The sequence below is a fragment of the Rhinocladiella mackenziei genome (genome assembly GCF_000835555.1).
Source record: "Rhinocladiella mackenziei CBS 650.93 unplaced genomic scaffold supercont1.1, whole genome shotgun sequence".
Taxonomy (NCBI): domain Eukaryota; kingdom Fungi; phylum Ascomycota; class Eurotiomycetes; order Chaetothyriales; family Herpotrichiellaceae; genus Rhinocladiella; species Rhinocladiella mackenziei.
The window spans coordinates 2,564,627-2,590,715 of record NW_013550604.1 but is presented as its reverse complement, the minus strand read 5'-3'; the positions used below and the strand labels follow the sequence as shown (position 1 = coordinate 2,590,715).

The window sequence follows — 26,089 nt, the reverse complement described above, 5'->3', positions numbered from 1 at the left end:
AGTCTAAAGGGAACTTGTATTCATGTCATAATGAGAGGTGAACAAACTGGGTAAAATAATATACTGTCTTCGCTGACCGCAGGTGAAAAGTGAACACGGATGCAAAGTTGGGGGAATCAGAATCGCCAAGTAGGCGAACCATGTCATTGCCAAGAAACAATGCTGCGAGTCATGTCTTTGCCAAGAAACAACACTGTCGAGTCATTGACGGCCTTTTTCAAGTTTGTGGCGTCTTTTTGGTCGAATTCGTCTTCTTCATGGACTTCAGCCTGGCAGCTCACATTCGCAGCATCAATCCTATTGCTTTGGAAGTGGTTTGGCTTTCTTCATACTGCCACAAACGGAGTCCTAGAATGGACCAATAGACCTGTCGTTAATCGCCCATGTCCTTCTTTCTGTGAATCACAAGGGTTTCATAATCAAGGTCACATCTTGACAACCCCCTCTTCCTACTCCGTTTAGTCAAAGAAAACGAAGAAGAGAAGACATCCACCATTACAAATCCTTACACATGATCCAATCCGTCTGAATACACCGGCCCATCTTGAATTCGTGATCCCCGACTCGTAAAAATCCCATTGCTTCGTACACTCGTTGAGCCTTAAAGTTGCCCTCCCAGACGCCCAACCACATGATTCGATATCCCTTTTCTCTGGCCAGTCTCTCAATCTCTCTGGTCAAGGCCTTGCCTACTCCTGAGCCGTGGAAGTCTCTATCGACGTACAAGCGCTGTAACTCGACGACATTGTCTAGGTCCTCAATGCAGGGTTCGGTCGTGCCCTCGGTCAATTGGGCGAATCCCATGACACGGCCGTCGGAGCTGGAACATGCCACGACCAGATGTTTTGAGCGGCTTCGGATGTCCTCTTCGATGGCGGAGATGCTATATGCCTCGTCCAGATAAGCATTGAGATCTGGCGTTGGGATGGAGAAGCCAAAGCTGGTAGAGAAGACGTGCGCGCCTAGGCTGGCGATGGCGGCTGCATCTTGAATGGTCGCCCGTCTGACGGTGAATGTTGGCAGCCGTGTTCTTTCTCGCTTAGGCGCTAACTGGACTGCTGCGGGTGAGGAGATGTGTGCATTGAAGGAGAACTCGCTTGAGGGATGAGGTACTGCTGGTTGAGCGAGCATATTCTTTGTGGACGAGAGCGTAGGAACAATCTGGACTACTTTATCACAATGCTTTCCGCAATGCTGACTTCTCCAAGATTGATATATTCGAATCTCATACAGAATGATAACGGTAATGATAGCTGGTATGGGGGAAAAAAAAATAAAAAAAATAAAAAAATCAGCTTTAACGACCTGCCATGAGCCGCGCGCCCTGTTGTTGAAGTGCTCAGAGTGGCACACGCAAAGTAACCCCCTGGGGGCACGCCCTGTCACAAACACAAGCTGATCACAGAAGGCCCTGATGGAATGCGCGCCACTTATGACGATCCAAACTTGCCTCCTCTTGAACATCAAAGGCGGATTCTCCATCTCAATGCCGAATATTTTGTGTCCGTGTTGCTTTTTGAGATTTTTCTTCCACGGTCATCCCCACGTCCGTCAAAAAGCATAGATAGGGACATTAAGGGCAGCCAGCACCGCAGATATCCGAGTTCATCCGCGGTTACATTTCCCACAAATGTTGGTATACAATCTCGTTCCTTCGGGTACCTACTGAAGAGCGACGACACGACATCACTGGAAAGAGAGAGTAATTTTCGGCAAGGTCGGATTCCATATCCAGGGACATCTTCTTGCAAAAACATTCAACTTGTCCTCTGAAGACAGATAAATACATTGACGCTGGTCAGCCTTGGTAAACTGTTCAACCATCGGACAACAAATCTTCCTTTACGGTGATTATACGTTCACGTAGGTTTTCCAACCATCAGACACCAAGTCTCTGTTCGTTGTGACCGTATGTACATTCCCTAGGTCTCGAACTCAGGCTAAGACTCCATTTCCGTTCTCTTGATCTACCAAGATAAGGTTCTCTCGCCGTGGTCAGCATGACTTTCACCATTGGGTTCATTTCTCTCCCGCCTCACCCATGTCTTCCTCCTCATCATTCCCCCATGCCATAGCACCACTTCTGGTCAGACACACCTCAATTACGCTGTTGAAGTGGACATGAGCATCTGACTTGTCGACCGCGCGCTCGTCGTCGTCAATAATCCAGAGACCCTCGAAATCTGCACTCCTCTTTGCTGCACAGAAAGCCAACTTCGCTGCAACCGTCATCACCATATCTTTCTTCTGATAACATCCGACGTTTGAAGCCCTCTTGTCATTATCGCTGCCAGGGTGATCGTCTAAGGTGCGGACCCAGTCAGGTCGGAGGACTTCGCGGCGAATGGTGATCTTCTCGAGGCTGCTGAGGAAGGCCGGATTGTTGCATATCATACTGCGAATTGGCTCGTACACATTCTGAACGGTCTCTTTGCATAGCTCTTCAGCAGTGCCGGACTTCACAAATGACAGATGGCGAATCAATCTCGTGGTTCTTCGTCGGAGGCTGTCAATACCAGTTGGGTAGAACAGATCGCCTGGTTCTGCTGCAATAAAAGTGTTTTCGCCATACAAAATCTTGGTGGCCTCCTTGTAAACCTGACTGCTGAGCAAAAGGATTGAGGTATCGATTCGCGGAGGTGCAGTCTTGCCTTTTTCGATTTTTTGCGAGGAGAAGACGATTCCGACCGGCTCTGGGACGAGGAGGTAACGATAAACGATCTGGCGGAATTCGAGACTCGAGTCGAGGAAATTGATGCTCGTCAGAGCTGGGTGCTCCTTGGTTTCGGACTCACCGAATTCGGGGTCAGAGACGACGTTCGATCGGGCGCGCAGAGCACGCCAAATGGTGTTGTTCACTCCCGGGAGGTCCATCATGAGCTTGTCATACGATTGATTCATCCAGCTATCGAAAAGGTCGTGTTCACGTAGAGGAACGCGGTCGAGATCGGGTTCGGTGTTGGTGGCAGAAGTTGCTGGTGCTCTGAGGGTTCTCTTCATTATCTGGTCACGTCGGGCTGAATCGATGTTCGAGCTCCTCGAACCTCTCGAACCCTGAAAGACCTGAGGAGTTTGGAGAGTCTTGCTCATGAAATCGCGGTCACCATGTCGAGGGCAAATGGGTCGAACAAAGGCAGAGGAAGAAGAAGGCGAGCAGATGCACGAACCAGGACGGGTATGCTTGAGCGTAACGATACAGGAAGCCATGACCACAATCAGTTAGACATGCCGGTGCAAAGAATCACAGTGTTGTTGTAGGGATTTAGTCGCGATGTGAGATGCAGAGATGACTTGGGCGCGCGGCGCAGCGCACTCAAGAGAAGTATAGCGAACATTCACATGGCGAGGCTGCGGCAAATAGGCATGACAGAAAACACCTTTGACTGTCCACAGCAAGGATATCACAACCACAGAATTTTGGCGGTCTAGCCGTACAGAATATCCGACCGAAATATTATTCGTGAAGATCTTGACTTTGAGGCCACCTTGGATCTTGACACACAATCATCACAACCTAGAAGTGTCTTTAGCAAGCTATATATAACAAAGAGCAAGGAGCTGGCAACATCTCTTCCTCACAATCAAAATTCACCGTGGGCGCATCGAACGGCCGGTATCTTAGGAACGGAATCATCCCCGAAGGTCTTACAGACTATGTCAACAACATAGTCATGAAGAAGACACCGATACTGACATGTGCGGACAGTTTGGTTCTTTGGTTTTTGCAGTTGTCCGTTATGACAAAGGTTCTCCAGCTCCTACCCATTTGGGATTTCGCTGCATCCTGTCCAGTCAAGGGTTACCTGAATGAAATAGTGGCACTGTCGATCTATCCGTTGATATCTCATCCCACCATACTGTCAGGCCAATAAGAGCGCAGGCAAAATAATCTCGTAATCTTGGTCACGTGCTGAGTGCCAAGCGAAAACAGCCGAAACCTGACCTCGACATCATGAGCTTCACTTCAATAAACTGCATCTGGCCCCAATCCATCTTTACAGCAGTCATGTCCGCCAGCATGTTCTCTCGCAGGGCCATGCAGGTTACTACCCGGCGATGTAAGCCACGATTCAGCTCCAACAACAGGGAGAATTGGACTGACATGAGTCTCATCTAGTGGTTGCCGCAAACCCCTCCGCCTTTAGCAAGACTGCTCTGTCAAGATTACCCGCTCCGGCAGTTATAGCAACAGGACAACATCTTCAGTACAGGTCTGAAAAATACTCTACGACCATTCCTTGTGTTCCGGAAGAGAAGGAAGAGAGGCGGGGATTATACCCTTCCTCTTTGCAATCCATCCTCTCCATCCTGGACTCCCATATTGGTAGAGGAAGTCATACTGACAGCCTTTCCCATCCAGACAAGCAGCCACTACAACCACTTCTCAAGAAGCGGGCTCCGAGATCCTTGCCGCCCAACGTCGCAACCGCCCTGTCTCGCCACACCTCTCCATCTACCAACCACAGATAACCTGGTACCTATCCATCCTACACCGTATTACGGGTGCATCACTCTCGGGAGCAATCTACGTCTTCGGCGCCGCATACCTGGTATCTCCATTATTCGGCTGGCACCTGGAATCCGCCTCCCTGGCCGCAAGTTTCGCAACGCTGCCGATGTTTTTGAAAATCGGACTCAAGTCTCTCATAGCGTTTCCTTTCACCTTCCACTGTTTCAACGGCCTGAGGCACTTGGTCTGGGATACCGGTTCTGCTTTCACCAATAAGCAGGTGATCCAGACAGGTTGGACGGTCGTGGGCCTGAGTGTAGCAAGCGCATTGGCTTTGACTTTTATGTGAGAGAAAAGTGGTCGAAACGGAGAACCGGAAGAGAAAGATTGAGAGTGTAAATAAGGTGTTATACCTCAGAAAGAGAATTTTATGACGTGTCGGAATGAACCTCGCGGAAATTGCTTGGTCATTGGGCTGAACAGCACCTATAGTGCCACTGTTTCGCTCTGAGCATCCCGGCTCGAGTCTCCCCATGATCAGAATTTTAAAAAACCCCCCACCCGCGCTCCTTCTCCCAGGGAAAAACTCCGGCGCTATGCGATGCAAAGACCGTCCCATGACTTCGAAATCTAAATTAGCAGGGCCTGGATACAACATTGGCTTCTTCACATTATGTTTCTCATTCATCCACATAAGTCACCCCGTCTCTCAATTCATGGATCACACTACTACTCCTCTGTCGCTCATCATCCACATATTTTGTGCCATCCCGCAATTCATGCACCACGCTAGGAGATCTCCTATTCATCGTGCTGCGACGAGGTGTGAATTCTCTTCCAGCATCTTTAGAAGCTGAAGGTGTCAATGAAATGGTCGATTCTCTTCTTTGATTGGTCTCGTTGATCGATGGTGCATTTTCTTCATGTTCCTCGTCGTCGGTGACTGTGTCTTCCTCACCCTCGTTGGCAAAATTGTTCCTCATGCTTCCTTCCCGTCGATCTCTGGGCAAAGGCTTGTTGTTAAATCTAAGAGCACCTTTAATGCGGCCAGGTACTTTCGTTCCAGCACCGGCAGAATCATCTTTGGACTTTTCCTTTGCCTGGCTTGATGTTGGACACTGTTTCTTGCCGTTTGTTTGCCACCAGCGGACAAGCACGTTCGCGCCTGCCATTTCATCTGGCCCATATTCGATAGGAGGTCCAGAAACAATGACATCAGACCAAAATTTAGGGCCATTAACGTCGGACTGGAACACCGCCCAGGAAGACGTGTCTGCACTCAGCAGCATAAATTTCCGCTTCGCAGTTTGGACTTTGAAATTTCGGAGAATGACAACATCGCCGCGCTTCGTGATGGGAAGTGCATCCTTGACAGGTCGGAATATTTGCGCAGATATGATTTTGCTTCTCCCCGAATCAAGTGAAGAATCAGCTAGTCGTAGTGTGGTGTGATAGTCTTTTGGTCCGGACTTGGAACGTTCCGGCTCTGATGATTGTTCAGTGCATACAGCCTGAATATCTACCAGTTGACCAAAATGCTCGTGCAGAGTGGCAAGAGAAGGGTAATACGCCAGAGATGTGGTGCGGCCACGCCGTCGAGACAAAAGCGGCTCAGTGACCTCCATGTCAGCCAAAGTGTGCACGACGCCGGACAGATGGATGCCATCTTCCCCTGCCTCTTGATCTGATGTGGTCGTCCGTCTTGATTTGGCATGCTGTTGTTCTGGCGAGGATGGGAGACTGCTGAGCTCTGTTCCTTCAGGATTGATGTTTTCTTTCCGAGACGGAGACGATGAGAGTGCTTGACCAGATTTGCGGGAGGTGAAGTACGGGCTTGAGATGTTGTTTAGAATGCTGGATTTTCTCGCTGAAAGTCGCTGCGAGGTTCGACGTGGTGGTGCTTCGTCAAGTTGTGGTGTGGTTTTGGTGATGACGGCCGAGGGAGTCTCAATTTCCTTCGCCACTTGGGCTTGCGATACATCCTCTGCGACACCCTCTGCAGTTTCTCCCTGCGTATGACCAGGAGAGGGGAGTCCAGCTGATGCTTGTTGCTTCATTTTATTTGGCTCGTTGTCAAGTTTATGTTCCGGAGAGTAATATTCACGCTGACTTTGATCGGGGGTTGGGAGTTGTGTTTGAACTTCCTGTTCATTGATGTGGTCTACCAATAGAGGTGGATGCGCAGGTATAGCCCGCTGTCCGTGAGGAAGAACACTACCCTCCTCATTGATAGCGTCGGACACAGGATCGAGGTCTTGACTTTTCTGTCTGCCGGTCTCATATACTGCAAATTTAGGCTCGGCTTGCACCCGTTCAGCCTCTTCAACTGCGTCGTCCGTTGGTTCAGACACGACATTTTGTTCTTCAGGGAGGCTTTCGCGTTCATCGACATTTTCATCTAAAGAGTGTACTTGTGAGTGATGGGTAGGGGACCGACGACTCGAAGAACGAGAACTCTTTGTTGTATGTCGGTTTTGTTGGAATGGCAATGGCGGAACAGGATAGGCGTCCGGCGACCGGCATTCAACAGCACTGAGAGTCACTTGCTCTTGCCAATTCGCACTCGGGTCATCATGGGGGGTAGCTCGAGGGCTGCTTGCAACCAGAGTTTCCGAACCAAAAGAACGGCCAACAGTTGCCACTGGAGACATCTGAAGGAATCGTTCTAGAACGTCAAGCGGGCTTCTCGGTTGTTCCAATGAGGTTGATGTTGTCGGCACATCATTGCCCTTCGCCGTATCCTCTGGGGCCCCATAGAGATCATCATCTTCGACTTCAACGATCTGAGCCGCTTTGTGAACCACGGTGTGGAGAGAAGGATCCTTCTGAGTCCTTGACCATTCCTGAGAGATCGTTGCCTCCCTGGAAGGGAACCATTGTTCGGGAAGAATGCTGTTGGACAGCTGACTACGAATCGACCTCTCAAAGCTTGAACTGACTGGCGCTGGTGATTGAGCTGGCTGAGCGATATCTGGCTCATCAGTATCTTGAAGGTTTTCATGCACAGCGATCACTTCTTGTCGCTGAGTCGACGTCTCCTCCGAGACCACACGAGGCTCATCAGAATTGACTGAACCTCCATCATCCAGTGTTGGCTCTTTTGCTACACCTTGAACAGCGATCTCAACTTGCTTCTCTCCCGAGGCGTCCAATTGGGAGATATTCTTTTCAAACTGTGGAAAGTATCCGACTTCAACGTCAGAGCGACAAATTAATGGTGAGACCAGAGGAAGCCCCGGAGACGTAAGCGGCAAGAGTCGAGGTGTTGTTGCAGCTTCCGAGTCTTCCTTGCTCAGATCATGAGTACCAATATCGGGAGAAATTTGCAGTCGATTGGTCCTAAGGGGTGTTTGAGGAGGTCCCATGATCACTGGCGGAAGCGCCGCACTTTCTTGTATCGTCTCAGAAATCGAATCGGGATGTGAAGCTTCGGTGGTTTGTTCTTTGGCCAGGTTCACAATAGGAGGTGCGGTGATAGCCTGTGCCCACGAATTTTTATCGAGGTCTTCCTCTTGTTCGCCGCCCGTAGCGTGGTGCCCTCGGATCGAAGAGAGATCTATCTCTTGACAGCTCCGAGCAGGGCTCTGCTGTGTGGATTCTCCATTCTCCACCACTGTCGAAATCTCTTCCAGTCCTTCCTCGTCTGAATCGACCAGACTCCATGCTCCACTATGTCTGGCAAACTTGGTACGTTTGCGACCTCGACCGACAACATAGCCATCATCCTGAGCGAGCAGATCCAGAGAAGCATCAATAAAAGTACCGCCAAAGGAATTTCCCGCCGATTTCACGGGTGTTAAATAGGGGACCAGGATGGTATTCGCCTTGGGGTGCACCACACCATTCAACGGTGGCAAAGCATCTTGTCTGCCGCCTCGAAGAGTAGTAAGCCCATTCAGAGCAGACGAATCAGGCTCATTTCTGGTGTAGTCTATCGTAAAGGTCACTTTGTCGTCTCGCAATAGTTGAAGAACAAGCCGGGCCCGATATTCCAGATCCCAATCAATCTTCTTTCCGGGCGTTGAAACAGCGTCGCCCGTCTCTTTCCATTCACATCCAGTCAGGGCCAGCTTGACCAAATCTCCAATACCGATGTGTGACTTTGCGACTTCTCTTGCGCATCCGCCTCGAAAGACAACTTTGACTTGGCCTTTGAATTTTCGGAGGCGAATGTCGGTGTCTGCCAATAGCAGCGCAAGGGTGTCTGTAGAGCTTGAATAGGGCCAGACTAGAGCGATGTTGGCTAGAATGTAGGAGGAAGAAGATGCCGTCGGACATGGAGATAGCTGGGCAATTGGGATACGGTCAGAAGGCTCGAAAGATGGCCTATTCAACGGTTGCTGCGCCACCGTGGTCATTATGGCGACCAGAGGTGGTATGGGACATCGACAGCCATATCTCGAGCTCGGCACTGTAAGTTAGAAGCCGCCAGCAATTGCTGGGTGGATGAATTGTTGGATATGGATTGTGTCGATGTTTGAAGATTGTGGCGCAGACCAACAGGAACCATTCAATTGCGCCGCAGACGAACGCGGTCAAACTGCGGGGAGGCGATAACAAGGGCGATTACCGAAACGCGTTTCATTCAACATCGATCTATCTCTATCTTTCATTTCTCTCTTGTTTCATTTGTCTCTCCTTGCTTCGACCCTGACTGGATTGAGACGCGCTACAAGCGTAAACGAGACGACCTGTGTATTCCACATTCGCCTGTCATCTGTTCCTGGACACAGAAACATGTTTTTGTTGGTCTTGAATGCTTTGCTGCCTCAAATCTGCGGATTTCCATGGATCACATTCTCATGAGTGGCACCTAAAGTACCAGCAAATGGAGCAATCCCCCCAGCCGCGCTTCTGGAATATGAAACTAACAATCTGTTATTGAGAGGAGATGCTTTTCACTGAATATCCATTCATTCACGCTGCCTGCGCTTTCTCTCCTGTTCTCTCTTGTAATACCTCTTCGTTTCTTTTCACCTCTTACCATTGCCCTACCCTGCAGAGATAATACCCTACACTAGACTATCGTTCACCGATCGCGATTGACTCGCGCTTTTCTTTGTCTTTTTTGCACAGCTTGTCGCTGCCCAGTTCAGCTTCAGGAAGGACCAACGACCAAACTTCTTCTCACACCGCGTCTTCACGATCCGGGTGCAATGCTTCACGTGCCGCTGTTATTGCTGCTAGTCAGCACATTCGTTCAAACCACATTGGCAGTGTATCAACTGGTACAGGACTATTCAAGAGACGCCTTCTGGCAAGGCTTTGATTTCTTCACAGATCCTGATCCAACCGATGGCCTGGTGCAATATCAATCTCTGGAAGACGCAAATGCAACGAGTTTGGCAGGTTTCATCGAAGGAGGAAACGCATCTTTCGCGATCTACATGGGCGTGGACACGGAAAAGGTTGCTCCTGAGGGACGAGCGAGTGTTCGAGTCTCATCCACACAAACATTTCAACATGCTTTGGTCGTTGCAGATATCGTGCATATGCCCGGAGGCGTCTGCGGTACCTGGCCGGCGTTCTGGATGCTGGGAGCAGACTGGCCGAACAATGGAGAAATCGACATCGTCGAAGGGGTGAATGACCAAGCTGCCAACAGTATGACTTTGCACACCGGACAAGGAGCAGTGGTTACCAATGGCACCGATTTCTCAGGACAATTGATTACTGCGGACTGTGATGTCAACGCCGTCAACCAACCGACAAACGCCGGGTGTTCCATTGGCGACGTCTCGAATTTGACCTTTGGAACCGAGTTCAACGCAGCTGGGGGTGGAGTATTTGCGACCGAATGGACGTCCGATTTCATCAAAATATGGTTCTTCCCTCGTGGTTCCTTTCCCGACGACATTGTCACCAGTACCCCAGCCCCGAGCGAAACTTGGGGCACTCCAAACTCTCTATTTCAAGGCCCGTTCAACATAGACGATCACTTCAAGGATCTGCAGTTAGTTTTTGATACCACCTTCTGCGGGCAGGTTAGTGCCTTCCTGCGCTGCTTGCTCGTTCTTTTATACTAATTCTTTGACCAGTGGGCAGGTCAGGTTTGGAATACCTCAGCTTGTGCGTCTCTAGCACCAACTTGCGAGGACTATGTGGCCAATAACCCAGCAGACTTTGCCAATGCTTACTGGGCGATCAACACTTTGCAAGTCTTTCAAGATGATGGTCAGAACGGAGGCAATACAACGGTGAATCGTGCGCCACCACAGAGCGAACTTGCCGGAACAGGGGTGCAGCCCCCTCAGAAACTTCGATCGAGATCCGGAAAAAGCGTCCGTCCGATATATCTGTGATGGAAAGGACATTCCTCATCCTTTTAGCGAGGCGTTAAGGTTCATTGTATCAAGGTCTGGTACCTTCAAAGGAACATCGGTGGGAATGAAACAGTGAAAAGGCAGGAGCTTATCGCTATGATGTCAACCGATAGGAGTACTAGATACAACACGTACAGCAATCCTAATCAACCACTGGACGAGCAAAGATAGCCGTCTCTAGTTACCTGATAATCCCGTCCCTATTCAAACCTGGCTGGTATTCTTGTATCCCTCTCTTCTTCTCTCTCACATCTTCTCGAAACAGACATTAGCCTACCCAACTCCTGGGCTCTTTGAGTGAGTCTAGTTAACGATGACAGAGAGGGAAATAGTGATCAATCTGCCGATTCCCGATGCGAACATCAATCGTGAGAAGAAAGTTGATAACTCAGAAATTGCCTCGAACGGATAAGGTGCGACGTCCATGGTTAAGCGGCCAGAGCTCATAGTCGTCCACAGCCGCCGACCAATTGAATTCATTGGCCTTAACTTTGAGATACATGTTCCACCAGATGACACCATCAATTCCACCCTTTCTTCTACTGGTGCATCGATTTCTACCTGCGGCCAAAGATCGGACGTAACCTCTTCCTCTCATGTTCCCCCTGTCTGTCGCCTTCTCTTGGTCAGCCTTACTAGAGGGGCCGCGTCTGTTATTAATCCCTTGGGCATCAGAAGACGCAGACACCATGAGTTGGTGTCGTTGATATACTACGGTCCTTTCCCGGCCCTCGTTGTGCCTGATCAAAATTTTGAATATGGTGGACCACAGCTTCGTCATTGTGCGGTTTGAGTTTGATCAATAACCCGTCGCCTCCGACTCCCACCCATGGTTCGAGTGCAATGTTATAATGGAGCACATTGATATCATTGCACAGGGTACGAGCGTCGAGTGAAGGATTGTTCAGGTTACAAATGTAAGCACAAAGTCACCTTTGAGTGAAGGTCTATATGCTTTTCTCCCACCACCCAGCCTTGACTATCTTTTGACCCATCTTGGTGGTTATCTTTGATGCGGGACTAAGGGCATCTGTTTATTCTTCTTTCGGTCTCTTGTTCCCTCATGGCTCCTACAAACTGCCACGCAGTTTTCAAGGACCGGCCTCCCGATCGAGAATGAGAACGTGCTTCGACCGTGAGACCAGATGAGGAAGCGCGTCCACCATCACAGCACGTTGGACATGCCCTGTCCGAACCGAAGTCCGAGGCAGACTCTGAGCCGGAACCGGAAACGTTCGACAAAATCGAGATCACCGAGGACGATTGTATAAGTGAATTGGGATATTCATTCCCCAAACGGAAAAAAAATGGACTATTCTCACGGTAATCTTCCTTGTTCAGCTCTCCATGAATTTCAACACCAGTCTTTACTCCAACGGCCTTGGTGGAATCTCCGATGAATACAATGTCAGCCTTCAAGCAGCTCGATGCGGCGCCATGATCTTTCTCGTTCTTTACGCTTTCGGCTGTGAACTATGGGCGCCATGGTCAGAAGAATTAGGGCGATGGCCTATCTTGCAATTTTCGTTGACCCTGGTCAACATCTGGCAGCTTCCTGTCGCCCTAGCGCCGAATTTTGCATCGATCATGGTGGAAAGGGCCCTCGGAGGTCTTAGTTCTGCAGGAGGCTCGGTGACTTGGGAATGATCGGTGGGTTGGTGCTCTAAAGACGATGAATCTATTCGCTAAACTTTGCTGCCAGCCGATATGTGGGATGCGGACAATCAACAATACGCCGTGGCTTATGTGGTCTTTTCGTCTGTATTCGGCTCCGCCTTAGGCCCTATCGTTGGAGGTTTCGTCGAGCAATACCTCGCCTGGAGATGGAGTATCTGGATTCAGCTTATCTTCGGCGGATTCGTCCAAGCTTGTCACTTTTTCCTGGTCCCGGAAACTCGTTCAACCATCATCATGGACAGAGTTGCAAAGAAGCGACGCAAGGCCACCGTTGACAGTTTCTTACTGAGCCGATCGTGTTCACGCTCTCCCTCCTCAGCGGTTTCTCTGACGCCCTGATCTTCATGTTCATACAATCTTTCAGGTTGGTGTATGAACAATGGCACTTTGCCACATTTGCAGTAGGACTGGCATTTCTTCCCCTTGGAATCGGCTGTCTTCTCGCATGGATTTCTTTCATCCCTGCAATCAGGAGAAATATCCATGAGAGGCAATCGAAACCTGGTGATGAAAAGGCACAATACGAGTCCCGACTGTGGTGGCTACTCTAGACCGCCCCGGCGGTTCCCATTGGGCTGTTCGGCTTTTTCCTGGACTATTCAAGGCCCTCCCATCCACTGGATCGGTTCCATGGTCTTTGCGACTCTTGTGGGTATCGCCAATTATGCGATTTACATGGTAATCGTGGACTACATGATATGTGCATATGGCCCATATTCGGCCTCTGCTACAGGTGGTAATGGTTGGTCCCGAAACTTCCTTGCTGGTGTTCTCACCATCCCTGCTACACCGTTCTTTGAGAGTGAGGGATATCCACATCTTGCATATGACTGTTTGCTAACATCGATCTAGACATTGGTGGTCGCTATCATCTCAACTACGCAGTAACCATTCTCGCTTGCATCGCCACCATCCTTGTCGTCGCTGTCTACGTCATTTATGGGTATGGGGCTGTTCTCCGGAAACGATCACCGTTTGCCCCAATCACTGGCAGATGCTCGTGCCGACAATGAAGGCCGTCGTCTCTCGTACCTACCGTCAGCGTCTGGGACTTCGGAGTCTCGAAGACTCTCACGAGTCAGTACGGATGCATCTCGTCAACTTAATTCTCGAAGACAAAGCCAAGCCGCATTCCGCAAGCAAAGCATGCCTAGGCTGGGATCCGGAATGGTTAGGTAATTTTGCCCACCGTAGTCGATATTCATGATTTTGGCGCGAAGGAACATGTCTCGTGAACAATTGAGGACTCCCTTTTCTTTCCTTTACCCAAAAAAGGTCCGATCGGGAATTCTTATGGTATTCATGGTCAGGTTGTCGCCTTCTTGGAGAATGGGTGAGTTGTGCCGACTCAAGTATGAAGGAAGCCAAAATATGGCAAAACGAAGTTGTTGGCGCCTTAGCATCGTAGCGGTTAAATGAACAAGAGGATGTCCACGGCTGCATTGCTAGAACTCGACAAGCTCCCATTTCCTCATGATGCACTAGGACATGGAATGACCTTTGGGCCTTGTGCTTGAATTGGTATTGATAACGCATGATTACAGGGCCACCTCTATTGTTTCAAGAAGATATCAACTGTAGGTTTGCCAGGAGTAAGACAGAGCTTGACCCCGAGAAATAAAATCTGAGGACGTGGCAAAGCAGTTAGTCGCGTGCTGTTGAAAGAGGCCTAGGTGTTTTGGTTTGCAAACTCCGTGGTTGGTCAACGCATGTGATCGGATACCGGCAGTACTATAATGAATGGCTCAACGGAAAAAAGGAGCATATAAGGCAAAAGCACTGACCTCTCATCGTAATTGGCTGCACAGATGGGTTCAGGTCGGCTGGATCTCTCGGTTAGATCGTCGTGCTGACAACACGAGGGCCAAGAGTTCAATCCTCATGCTGACCATTAATTGAGTGTATTTCTCTTTTGGAGACTTTTGGATCTGTTTGTTTTGCGGGAACTCGGATTTCCTAGGAGGGGGAGGGCTCGTAAATCACATATCGTGGTTTGTGGGAGAGCAAAGAAGCTTCTTTATGCGTGGATCCACTTCTTCACCTAGTTCCTTTGCAAAGACTATCTCGGTCGAGGAGCAGAGAGGAAAGAACTTGCAATGCTAGCAAACGAGGGAAATTGAGATTATAGCGTCGTTCAGAACTAAGGACCAGCAGCCGATAGCTTCCACGTCAGATGCACGATGATATCTTGGTGGTCCTCCGTTATTTCGACGTGGATGTTGCTAATCCAACACATCTAGTTATTTCAATCCCATCCTAGGCGAGTCAGCCACGGAATTTTAGAAGATTGAAGTACAGAATGCTGTACTTACAGGGACTCCCGAAGGCTCGAAGCTGTGAACGAGCTTGCTTTCATAGATCAACAGCGGATTGCCCACTCTGGTCTCGTCCAGCTTTGCTTCACCCTCTCGCTTTAGATATTGTTTCGCTGTCCTCTCGGCAAAACGGCTGTCCACACCATTGACCGTTGGAGCTGTCCTGGTGGCATGCAGCTTCTGTTCCACCGTGCTTCGGACATATTCCAGATAAGGGGGATTTCCTGGCTTGATGACATTGTCCGCTGCGAGGACTGACCCCGGGGCAATCAAGTCCAGCTCTTCACACCACTTGAGGTCTGTCGTATAAGCAGGCTTATAATGATCCAAAAACATCAAATCGATATGTCGGAGGGTTCCGTTCGAGTGTAACCTTTTGATGGAGACGTCACTGGAGCCGACAATCACCTTGACGATATCGCTCAGGCCAGCAAGGTCAACCAGTGAGGCAATAACAGCCGCGAATTCCGGATTTCGTTCAAGACTGAAGTATCTTGCGCCGCCGGCCCGGCGAACCGCATCCCCGAAGAGAATGCTGGAGTAGCCGACGTAGCCACCGAGTTCAACCATGGTCTGAGGTTTGACCTCGGCGATTAAATCTGTCACGATCCTTCCTTTGTCTTCTCCTACATTCATGAGGTATTTCTTGGTTCGAGCATACTCATCAATGGCAGCCAGCACTTTGGCCGGTGAGTTTCTTATCTCGTCGATATCCGGCCTGTTGTAGATGAAGTGCAAGAGCTCGATCTCGCGGCCGTCGTCGAACTAAAATTCAATCAGTATCCTCCTTCAGCGAAAATGAAAATAGAGATACAAATGTCTCTTTTTCTTGGTCCTGGTACTTCTTTTGAGGGTCGAATTCGGCCATTTTGATTCAGGTCAATGCTACTAGGCGGAAGTAGAGCTGAGGGAAACAATGAACAGACAATATCTACAGGTCATTCGCCACCCAAATGACGGTTCCCGGGATTACACTAACTTGTCGATTCTTGGGGCTAACCAACAAGGATATACGAAAGTCCAGATCGATTTGTTTCCTAGGTGGGGACTTTTTAGTTTATCAAACCCGGATAATCACTGTGGCTAGCGCCCGGAAATCAAGCTCCCTCATCGATGCGCGGCCAATCAGAACCTGAAAAGAGGGAGCACAGAGCTGCAAGGACCGAGTAGGACGGATGAGCGCAGACTTTGAATGCACCTGTCAATGATCGAAAGAAGAAATCTTCGGCGGACTTGCCGCTGTTTTGATGCCCGATCGCGTTTCTTCCACTTAATCCGAATGTGGTCTAGCGAATTCCTTTCTCTTGACCATGATGCCTATGCGCACTGCCTTTTTCACCGACCTGTTTGTTAAATTTAATGAGTCACACTGCTAGATGCTCATGGATTATCTGTTAAACTTCCCATACTCCTCGCCACCGGTTAGCCAGGACTGCTCTTCAACCATTATGATCTTCTGTTTGTGGGGGGAAAAAGGGGGGGTGAATGTGAGAATCTGAAGCCTTGGGGCGCGCTGATCTCTTTCATCCGACGACGAAGACAGAGATACTATCACGCCGAAAGCGAGAACTTAACACAATCAGCAAGAGTCTGCCTTGACTGTGTGTGAGGCGAAGAAGTCTCCCAGCGTCTTGTAATGGAATCGCCTTAACGAACTTTTCGCGGTGATTGAAAATCGGGGCGGCCTGCCAGCTGAGGTAGCGCCGATGGTGGAAACCACGAGAAACGCAGTTTTCCCTCTTGTTTTGCTTGGCCCACTCTGTAATAGTCTCAGAGCAGCGTGTAAAATCATCTATTGTCTACCAAGAAGCGACGGAATGAATGAGAGACTGTACAAGAGTGTTTGTCATGCGAATCGCCTCATTCGGCAAGCGCAACTTTTGACGCGCTCGAGTTTGAAATGGCAACATCAACGCCCGGATTATACTTGCGTTGCACCTCCCGATCCATTCGGAGAAGGCATGAGGGGCGTGACTTGAATATTGGGAAAAGAGAGAGAAAATCTCTTCAGGAAAAGTGAAGAGCGTCGAGAACCACGGCCATGATTATACCTCCGAGGGTGCCGGCGATGGGGATGGTGAGAATCCATGACGTGAGGAGAAGGCCGACTCGCTGGAAGTTGACTGCCTTCCAGGTGCCGTTGCAGAGGCCGACGCCGATGGTGGCACCGGTGATGCACATCGAGGTCGAGACGGGCAGAGAGTATTGGGAGAAGATAAGCACAGTGATGGCAGCGGCCAACTCCATCGAGCAGCCTCCAAGAGGAGCAGCGTTAGTCATCGTCCGGAGGCACACCCGAAGGGGAAGAGAGACCTACCTCGGCTGGGGGAATGGTACGTTATCTTGTTGCCCATGACCTTCATGATGTTAAAGCCATAAGTGACGAGGCCAATGGAGAGGGTTATTTGCGAGAACGGCGAGCTGCCAGACGGGGACAGGAGCCTTCGACTGGGCGGCATCGCCGGTTTTCCAGCGGAATAAACGACGGCCCAGGGCCCCACCGAGTTTCCAATATCGTTGGCTCCATGGGCGAAAGATGCGGTGCAAGCGGTGATGATCTGGACAAACGAGTACGTGTGCTCGACTTCGTTGGCGTACCTCGTGGCATGTCCATACACACGCGCCATGCGTTGACCCTTGGGGATGCCAGCGATGCCAGTCTGTGCGGCATGGATGTCGTAGTGGGCACCATAGAGCATCCCCACGACGATCATAGCAGGGAGGCGTTTAAAGAGGAAGATCTTGAGGTTGTGAAACTCGTAGATCTTGCCAGCGCCCATGGGGTTATCGTGGAGGGTGCGCATCGCCCAGCCGAGCGGACCGCGGCCCTTTCGGAGCTTGGTATGAAATCTCTCCTGGACAACGGCATAGTTCGGGACGACGGCTCGGTCGGCATGGGCCGGGGCTGGACGTTGCCATAGCTGAGGACCGTGGAAGATCATCCACCACCGGACGGTGCTGTCCCTGTTGATGATCTTGGCGTGGAGGAAGGGGACGAAGAAGATGGCCGAGAGGACGCAGAGGCCACCGCCAGTGCCCAGGGTGACGGCGACGATCCACCAGGAGGGCTTGTCATCCAAACCAAGGTTGGGGGATCCTTTATAGACGATGGACAAAGTGCAAACAGTACCGGCTATGAGGAAGAAAGCTGGTGAGCTGTAAACGGCCCAAGGGACAGGGTTTTGACGAATGTGCACGACCAGCTTGATGAGCATGAAGATGATCGCACCAAAGCCGGCCGAAATGGCGGGAGCCATGCCCAGGCCAGCAAAGATGGCACCCAGACCCTTGCCATCGTTCCAGCCCCATTGGACTTGGGATGCGCCGGCGACGGCGACACCCACGCCGGCGACGGCCGAGATCAGCGAGTAGGACGACGGGACGTGGGCGGAGTGCCGTGTGCACCACATGACCCAGGAGGAGGCCCCGGCGAGGGCGCAGGTGAATGCGAGCATCTGGACCCCAGCATCGTCATGGAAGCTCTCGAGGGGGATGATGCCGTTCTTGATTGTGTCTGCTGTTCGGGCGCTGACAGTGATGGCCCCAACCGTCTCAAAAACGGCAGCAAGGACCATAGCCCATCGATACGAGATGGACCTCGACGAGACACTGGTTGCCCACGAGTTGGCCACATCGTCTATTATCCAATCAGTATCTATCCTTCGGATACAACAGAAAACAAGACTGGACAGCCTTCTTACTTGCACCATGTTGACCGAGAGCGAGCTGGTGTCAGTCGATGGTGGAATTCGGTATTCGGATTGAGAGACAGATAGAGACCGCACTGGACCCGGCCATGAGATACCTATATACTTACTTACAAGAGGCCGGATTCGCAAGTATATCCGTGCTGGGCTATATGTATGGAAAGTTCAGACTTGTGGAATTTGAAAAGTGTCATGGTGAGGTATGCAGCGAGCCACCGGGCTTAACACGTGGGCTTGCCCAAGTCCATTCCTCAAGAAGTCGGTTCCACTTCGTTGATGCCAGCTAGCAAGCCAGATTGTCGAGTAAAGCCCGACGTTTAAAACTGAGGTAACGTCTACGCAACGAACTGCAGAAGGAGCCAAGCATCTATCAGACAAAGAGGAGAAGGCATTTGACGAGACAGGACAATCGTACAGGTTGTGGATACTGGGCCCACGAATGGCTTGAAGTATTAGAAGACTGGATGAGGAGCTGCCCCTAAATTCTACGATGGAGCCGCACATCAGACGTGAGCAGAATTCAAGAACGAGATTGGGCCGATTCTCGTAGCAGCACATTCAAAGGAATCAGAAGCTGTCCCAGCCATCCTTCTTCGAAATTGTTCTCTAATAATAGGTCGTCGACCGAAGGCGCATCCAGAAGGCTTTGTAGAGGACTCGCAGGAACGCTCCCCTCCAGCCATTGCCCACATTATTGGTCGCATTCGGATTAAAAGCGGTCTCGTCGGTGGTCTTTCATTCGTGTTGTGCGGATTTGTGTCTGTACAGCTTTCCTCTACTTCACTCGATGACTCCTGCATCCCGGTTTGAGGCGATCCGAGGGGTGAAGATCCGTCTGGTGTTGCGAGAGATGGGAGAGACGAGAAACCTCCGTCGTGATTGAAAACCTTCAACTGGCACTGGATGAAGGGCATAAGTGATCGTTATTACCTCTTCGACTTCTGCGATATAGTCATCATCTATCTGGCTTAACCGCTTTTCCTCAGGTAGATCTCAGTAAATTCATTTCAGTTTCGGTGACCTTCATCCGATAACCAACCATTTCAGGGAGCTGAAAATACCACAAGGAACAAAAGCTTACTTCATGGAGAGGGAGTGCCAGCAGTAACTCGGCGGTGACCACACTCACCTGGTATTAGCAACTCCAGGAGGAAGCAGCAACAAGACTTCCTAGCCCATCGTTTCAATCAGCCGGCTTCATCGTTTCCTGTTTTGATCTATATTGTCAATTCTTTTCCGACGCTGGTCCCGTGAAATCCGTGGACGCTGTTGCTCATCTAAGAAAATGAGGGCGTCAGGGCTATCCATGATGATCGACGCGCAGTGATAGGCTTTCCGCTGGTCGCAACGGCGTACACTTGGTGAGAGTGTGCACATTGGATACGATGTACTATTACATTTGTCCAGCTCTCTCGCAAACTCGTGCTTAATTGCCTTCCCAAGAAGGCAAAAAGAGAGAGCAAGTTAGAAAGTGGTTGCGGATAGATTATGATGCAATACTTGCTGGGAGATAAACTTCAGGGAGCACTGCCTTCGAAATTTTGTCCCAGTTGTTTACCGGCACCTGAGTCGCGGCGAAAACAGTGGCGTTTCCCAGCTGTAACTCAAGCCAAGCGAGGTCTTTCGAGTCACTAGGTATGGCTCCATTTCGCCCCCATTGTTTCGCTGAAGAACGGGCCGCCGATTGTCTAGAAAAAGACTCTTTAGCTTGGATGGCAGCTTGTCGTGTCGGACGAATGCAGGGCCGTTGATGTTCCTTCCCCTGTCATCGTCCTTGTACCTCCGTTTCTGGTGGATGACTGCTGTTCCTGTCTCTGATCTTGTGTCTGAATATGTGGTGGGATTTTGTTTGACTTTATTATGCTTTGGATCTCTTGATGATCTATTCCTCTGCTTTTGGCTGAGCTGCCTTGATTTTCCTCTCGCAGTGTGGCGGTGGGCCTGATCGGTGCCCGCTTCTACTTCAGGAAACATTCACCAGAATCGTTCCCATCGTCCTGTCGTCCGAATTTCACCTGAACGGGAATGGAGAGTTGAATCCCTCAAGACCACAGACTGAGTGCCATCGTGGCAGGTAAGCAGCCATCTGTATCGCTGGCGTCCTTGGATGGTTTCGATGTAAGTTTGTCTCCTGTAAGTGGCTGTTGGGGCACTCACGTGAGGAAAGAAATATAGGAACACACGGATCACAATCTTTCCCACCTGACCGACCCAGATACCCGTCACATGCAATTTTCCGTGCACCAAGATACTCGGCCTTAGCTGCTTTCGCAAGTATTTTCGGAGGTTCCCGTGGCCCAACAACGGAGAGGGCAGGGATGCATATTTTGACGCCCTGCAATAACATGCCGAAGATCGTAACACATTCCAGCGGTTGTGGAACAATTACCCCCGGTACTGAGCTGAGATTGGTAAAGCAATCATGATCTGTCTGAAAGCAACTTGAAATGGCAGGCCAATAACCCCGAGAGGGAACTTGATGTCTTTTTTTTTAACCGCAAAACCCGAGCTTGTATCACAAAGACCCACAGAACATCATTGGATAAGGTTGCTCAAGGACAGCATCTACAGATACTCTATGGTTGCCTTGGGGGATGAATGTCTAAAATTCCGACGAGGAGAGGTTGTGACATGTGGAGGAAGAGGCCGCTCGGTTCTACGAATGGCACCAACTTATCAATAGAAACAATATTCCTCTGGGTGTGGTGAAGAAACAAGCGGGTGAACGGTGCCGTAGCGACGGGTGGATCACGTATTGGAACGTGTCCGACCTGCTTGTGATCTCAGACGCCCCGCCGACAATCCTCGATCATATGCGCGACAGGACGCGATTGACGAGCTGACGACAAGCTCAATTCACATGTGCGATTAAGACGTTCGTGGTCAAGCATCATCCTCATCAAAAACGCTTCGAGATCGAACCCGAGTCCAACAGGCGGCCAAGGCTGATCCTAGTCTTCATCATGGCAGATCGAGTGTAGTGAGTGCGAGAACTCGGGCAGGAAAATAAGGCATGATAAAGTCCAGGGGTTACAGCCTTGCTAGCCAGTCTAGAGTTTCTGATACAGTACCAACAGACTTCTGTAAAGTTAGGAATGAGCCAGACTACTCAAAGGAAGAAATGTGCCCTCCTGATATCATGGACTATCATAACCTCGGGATTGACGATGATGATGATGATGTTTATGTATCTGTACAGAGCCGACCCCTCACAACCGAAGAGAAAGACAACCACACCACTTACTACCTTTCTCTCCCTTTTCTGATCTCTCCATTCCATCTGCCTCACCACACGATCCTGCCGATATAATTGTTTTGGCCCTCGCATAACGTCATGATTCATGAAGGAAACTATTGCTAGATGTTTAATGCTTGAGCATCCGTGGTCTTTTTTTCTTTTCTTCAGTAGCAGCCGTGCCAATTTGTCCCTGCGCCAGCCTATGAGTCGAACATCAAACATAGTCCAAAAGGCCATGCAGCTCCGACTCTAGGTAAAAACATGGATATCTGTAGCAGATACTATGCGTCAGATGCTTGCAAGATACAAGGGGCGACTTTGTTTCGCCGCCCCGCCTAATCCCACATACGAAGAGTCTGTCGCGCCGTTTCCAACAGTTTTACCGAATGAACATCCCCTCGGCTCTACCCCAGAAGTTTCTTGTCTTACTGACGTGGTCAAGACCAAGCATCTCGTCTCCGTCTTGAATAAGGTCGACAATGACGTCTTCGTCTTCAAGGTATCTTGGCTTCGCGTAAAGAGCCCTTGAGACCAAGGCGAACTTGATTTGTTGCAAAAGTTTGCCCTTGATGCCTGTTCGCTTGCTGATTCGCTCCTTGGTATCTTTCAGAGGTTCACCAGGTTTGAGCATAAACTTGAAGGGAGTTCCATGCTGCTTGCTGGGTTCTTTGTCGAAGTGATAGCAATAGATAAACCTGTCGTCATCAGACGCTTCCAGTTCCTCGTCAGGTATCCTTTCGGCGTAAAGTGTCGTGAATTCATTGACACCGACGACATTAAAGTCTTCAATCAATTCTTTGTGGATCTTTCCCCCGTGAACTTCGAGGACCCGTATATTACGGGCAGTTTGCTCGTCCATGTTGAGCTTTTTAGCGATACCATTGATTAAATCTCCAATAATGCCGTTCTTCGAAACAAGTATTTCCAATTGTTCCTGGTGTCGTCAGTCCCTGTCACATGGAGACGCTAATAATATCTCACCTCTTTGCTGATGCCGTCACTGAGCCAAACCACTTTCATGATCTTCTTGGTTTCATAATCGGCGAGGCTGGTTTCGAGAATCTCGTAGTAGAGTGCATCGCCACGATGATTGGCATATCCACCATAGGAGGAAAATTGGGACTGCAAGATTTGTTGGAGGTTTTGGTTCAGTCCGCGTTTGATCCATGCTTTGATTTTATTGTTCGTCAGGCTGATCGTTGCGAAGCGAATATGGGTGGGATCGACCTTGAGGTGTTCGCCCGCCTTTGACGAAAATTGATCGTATGTCATCTTTTTGCTGAGACTGAGTACAAAGGCTTCTCCTTCCGTACCTGGCTTGGGATAAAAGCTGACAGGTATTCTGTTGAGAAGATAATCGTAATATTGGCGTGCGTCCGTGTACGTGACGGTGCTCGAATCAAGATCGGGGAGATTTTGTTGGAAGCAAATGATATCGCCGTCTTGAATCTCGGATTGCTGGAAGGTTTGTTTTGGCTTCATAGCTTCGATCATGGAGAACTTGATCTCCTCAAATAATAGTATCGATGTGGTGGGATCCCACTGCATGATCTTGTTAATCTGAGGTGCAATTTCGGAGACCTTGTCCAGTTTTCTAACATAGACATGACCGATCCCAGTCAGGGTCTGCGCCTTGACATCGAAATATTTCAGGAACACCAAAATCGGCACATTCCCCCCAACCGCTTGGGCGGGATCCGGGAAGTGGACTTTGCCATCATCTGACTTGGATCCATTTTCGGCCCACAAGTAGAATGGACGGCCCCTGGATCCATACTTGTTCATGGCCTCTTCCATGGAAATGTCAACATCCCTGATTGGTTGGTCCGGTCTGTTTGTTTTATTCTGTCTGCCAACCATGACCCAAAATCGGACCTGGTCGGGATCGAGTCCAAGCTCCTCAGCGATGGTGGCGGCAAATTCCGAGACTTTGGTTGTGCGCAGGAGTCGATGAACTTGTGCCGCAGCTGGATCGGTCTGTTCGAGATCATAACTCGTCAAATCGAAGCCGTGATGGGCCTGGAAAGTCTTTTCCGTTATCAGACCAACATTCATGTAGAGATGTGCTTCTTCTCGTTCCCTTTTCTTTCTCGCAAGCTCGGCTTGTTCCTCGGCAATTTTCGTCTCGATGTGTGGTGGAATGTCGGATTCGGTCACATTGAGCAAGACCTGGTCGAGCCTGCTTTTCCGGATATACACCAGCATGTATGCATTCATGGATCGCTTGGTCGAGTAACCTCTCAGGTAGGGCTGTCTTTGGCCCAGACCCCCGTTGGCGACGTTGGCATATTCCCCGCCAAAGTTCTCTTCTAGAACCTCCTTCATGGTCGATCGGGTGACGCGGTCATCGTCAAATTTGTAAAAGCCACCATCCTTGGTGGGCTTCAGGAATGCGTAATAATGGCCAGCGTTGAAATCGCCACTGTGAACGAGGACGCCATACAACTGATAAATCCAAGGCTCCGTGGAAGCCGCTTTGGCGTCGTCGGACAAATAGAGGGATGCGTCAAACTCTTCGGGGAATTCATGTCTGTCGTTGACCTTCATCATCGCGTCTCGATTGATGTCGTACTCGAATCTCTTCAATTGCAGGTGTAGGACGGGTGGGAAACTCTCAAAAATGACACCCTTCTTGGCGTCTTGGAGCTTGTAAGGCTCGCCAGCGTCATATTTGTTCTCGCCTTCGAGAGTTTCCACTTGTATGTAGTCCATAAAACTCTCGTGCAGATTCTTGTTGCCTCGGACATTGAGTTGGATATCCCAAAACTCCTCTATTCGGGAAGACTCGAAGTCAACGTTGATGCACGAAATGTAAGTCTTGGTCTTGCCGACGAACAGTTCCGGAAGAGTTCTTTCCGCGGGCGTGCCTTTCATCTTTTTCTCGAGCACCTCCATTAATATTCGAGAGAATTCCTGAACATCTTGTTGTTCGAAGATTTGCCGCGTGTCCCAGCCAAACGAGGCCGTCAGCTCGTTGGTGGATACCGCAAACTTGTCCTTCTGGAGTTTGTAGAAGAGTCTCTGCAACGTCCAAGCGCTGTTACTTCGGTTGGCCTCGTGCTCGGTCGGAATTTGGTACACGGCTTTGCGGAATGCATCAGTGAAATACAGGGACTGTAAGAGGGAATTCAAGTAGCAAGTTGCTCCCTGGTTTTTGAGACCAACCATGCCGGTTTCCTTCTTGGAATCGTAACCTTCAAAGTTGTGCCATAAGACACCGGTGGGATCCTTCATGACACGCACGTAAGCGGTCAATTTCGCTTCGTCATTCTCTACCAGATTCCTCGTTCCTTCCTCCCAGGGTTGATTGAAGGCTTTTCTGAGTTCCACGAATCTGGTGAAGCCCCAGTCGCCCTCTTTTGCATTGAATCGGTGGGTGGCGGTGTGAGTCCGGTATAAGGTGGGGTCGTTCGGATTCCATAGGACAAGGGCAAATTGGACACAGGCGTACCAGTCCGGTGGAGGCTCGTTTTCGAATCCATGCTCGAGGTAGAACGAGGCGCAGTCTACCTGGTTCCCATAGGGAAAGAACAGCACCCTCCACGGATGACCACCGCATTCGAATATCGGGCCATGCTCTCTCCTCGTCAGTGTCCGCCATTTCTCTATGTGCCATGTGTGATATGTCTCCGCGTCAGTCTCGGTATCAGGTAGATCGACAAGGACGTGTTTCTTCATGGTTTCGACTGTGAATCGGTCAGTGCGGAATTGAGGAAGGATAGTGAGGTCGGTCCATACAGTCATCAGCCCTCGGCAGGGCATCCGCCGGTTCTTCGGAGGCATCGTCAGGGGAGATATTGACGACCTCACTTTCTTGCTGGTTGTACTGATCATACCCGTCAATCAGCATGTCCGGGCCTGCCAACTGCAAACGGGCCCATAAAGAATCAACGTCAGCATCCATGATGGCCACAGAACTCGAGACGGTGAGAATGTGAAAGGAAAAGGTAGTCTAACGTACGTTGTCCATGCCGGGCGTCTCGAGCCGCACGTTATCGGGGAACGAGTGTATTGTTGTTCCTTCAGCTTTCCGCAGATGATGTGTACGCGAGTAGCCGCAGGTGGGAGGGCCACACCAGGCTCTTCAGCAAAGGTAGGCGACCAGGTTGGAAGGGAAAGGCAGGTTTGGATACAGGGGAGGGGCAGGATTGATGGGATATTTTTGGCAGGCAATCCAGCCTTTGCGAAAAAGATAGGAACTGGGGGATAGCAGCGGGTGTGGAATAGCAACAACAATGCAGACTTCCACAATTTGGGGCGTTGTGCAAGTCAAGATCAGATCCGTGGGAGGCCACTGGGCTCTGGCCGTCACGGGCCAGAGGATTGGAATGACGAATGAAAATGAGAGGCAGCTTGGAGAGCCACTACGATGTCACTCG

General features: G+C 50.1%; 10 protein-coding genes across 10 annotated transcripts; 4 read left to right on the top strand and 6 right to left on the bottom strand.

The window, feature by feature from the left end:
* Window positions 1–495: 495 nt before the first annotated feature.
* Z518_00917 (uncharacterized protein) lies at window positions 496–1,131 on the bottom strand (the record flags this gene model as incomplete). The annotated part of the gene is made up of 1 exon (XM_013421518.1): window positions 496–1,131. The coding sequence occupies one exon, from the start codon at window positions 1,129–1,131 to the stop codon at window positions 496–498; it is 636 nt and encodes a 211-aa protein (XP_013276972.1).
* Window positions 1,132–2,019: 888 nt separating this feature from the next.
* Window positions 2,020–3,207, bottom strand: Z518_00916 (uncharacterized protein; the record flags this gene model as incomplete). Its single annotated transcript, XM_013421517.1, has 1 exon — window positions 2,020–3,207. The coding sequence occupies one exon, from the start codon at window positions 3,205–3,207 to the stop codon at window positions 2,020–2,022; it is 1,188 nt and encodes a 395-aa protein (XP_013276971.1).
* A 799-nt stretch (window positions 3,208–4,006) lies between these two features.
* On the top strand, window positions 4,007–4,799 carry Z518_00915 (succinate dehydrogenase, cytochrome b556 subunit; the record flags this gene model as incomplete). Its single annotated transcript, XM_013421516.1, has 3 exons — window positions 4,007–4,058; window positions 4,118–4,211; window positions 4,361–4,799. 3 exons carry the CDS (start codon window positions 4,007–4,009, stop codon window positions 4,797–4,799), a joined length of 585 nt encoding a protein of 194 aa, XP_013276970.1.
* Window positions 4,800–5,130: 331 nt separating this feature from the next.
* Z518_00914 (uncharacterized protein) lies at window positions 5,131–8,808 on the bottom strand (the record flags this gene model as incomplete). The annotated part of the gene is made up of 1 exon (XM_013421515.1): window positions 5,131–8,808. One exon carries the CDS (start codon window positions 8,806–8,808, stop codon window positions 5,131–5,133), a length of 3,678 nt encoding a protein of 1,225 aa, XP_013276969.1.
* A 798-nt stretch (window positions 8,809–9,606) lies between these two features.
* Window positions 9,607–10,752, top strand: Z518_00913 (uncharacterized protein; the record flags this gene model as incomplete). The annotated part of the gene is made up of 2 exons (XM_013421514.1): window positions 9,607–10,434; window positions 10,489–10,752. The coding sequence occupies 2 exons, from the start codon at window positions 9,607–9,609 to the stop codon at window positions 10,750–10,752; spliced, it is 1,092 nt and encodes a 363-aa protein (XP_013276968.1).
* A 1,368-nt stretch (window positions 10,753–12,120) lies between these two features.
* On the top strand, window positions 12,121–12,420 carry Z518_00912 (uncharacterized protein; the record flags this gene model as incomplete). Its single annotated transcript, XM_013421513.1, has 1 exon — window positions 12,121–12,420. One exon carries the CDS (start codon window positions 12,121–12,123, stop codon window positions 12,418–12,420), a length of 300 nt encoding a protein of 99 aa, XP_013276967.1.
* A 60-nt stretch (window positions 12,421–12,480) lies between these two features.
* Window positions 12,481–13,302, top strand: Z518_00911 (uncharacterized protein; the record flags this gene model as incomplete). Its single annotated transcript, XM_013421512.1, has 2 exons — window positions 12,481–12,748; window positions 13,055–13,302. The coding sequence occupies 2 exons, from the start codon at window positions 12,481–12,483 to the stop codon at window positions 13,300–13,302; spliced, it is 516 nt and encodes a 171-aa protein (XP_013276966.1).
* Window positions 13,303–14,652: 1,350 nt separating this feature from the next.
* Window positions 14,653–15,633, bottom strand: Z518_00910 (uncharacterized protein; the record flags this gene model as incomplete). The annotated part of the gene is made up of 3 exons (XM_013421511.1): window positions 14,653–14,706; window positions 14,763–15,530; window positions 15,580–15,633. The coding sequence occupies 3 exons, from the start codon at window positions 15,631–15,633 to the stop codon at window positions 14,653–14,655; spliced, it is 876 nt and encodes a 291-aa protein (XP_013276965.1).
* A 1,139-nt stretch (window positions 15,634–16,772) lies between these two features.
* Z518_00909 (uncharacterized protein) lies at window positions 16,773–18,475 on the bottom strand (the record flags this gene model as incomplete). Its single annotated transcript, XM_013421510.1, has 2 exons — window positions 16,773–17,020; window positions 17,083–18,475. 2 exons carry the CDS (start codon window positions 18,473–18,475, stop codon window positions 16,773–16,775), a joined length of 1,641 nt encoding a protein of 546 aa, XP_013276964.1.
* A 3,614-nt stretch (window positions 18,476–22,089) lies between these two features.
* On the bottom strand, window positions 22,090–25,614 carry Z518_00908 (uncharacterized protein; the record flags this gene model as incomplete). Its single annotated transcript, XM_013421509.1, has 3 exons — window positions 22,090–22,644; window positions 22,692–25,396; window positions 25,449–25,614. The coding sequence occupies 3 exons, from the start codon at window positions 25,612–25,614 to the stop codon at window positions 22,090–22,092; spliced, it is 3,426 nt and encodes a 1,141-aa protein (XP_013276963.1).
* Window positions 25,615–26,089: the final 475 nt, after the last annotated feature.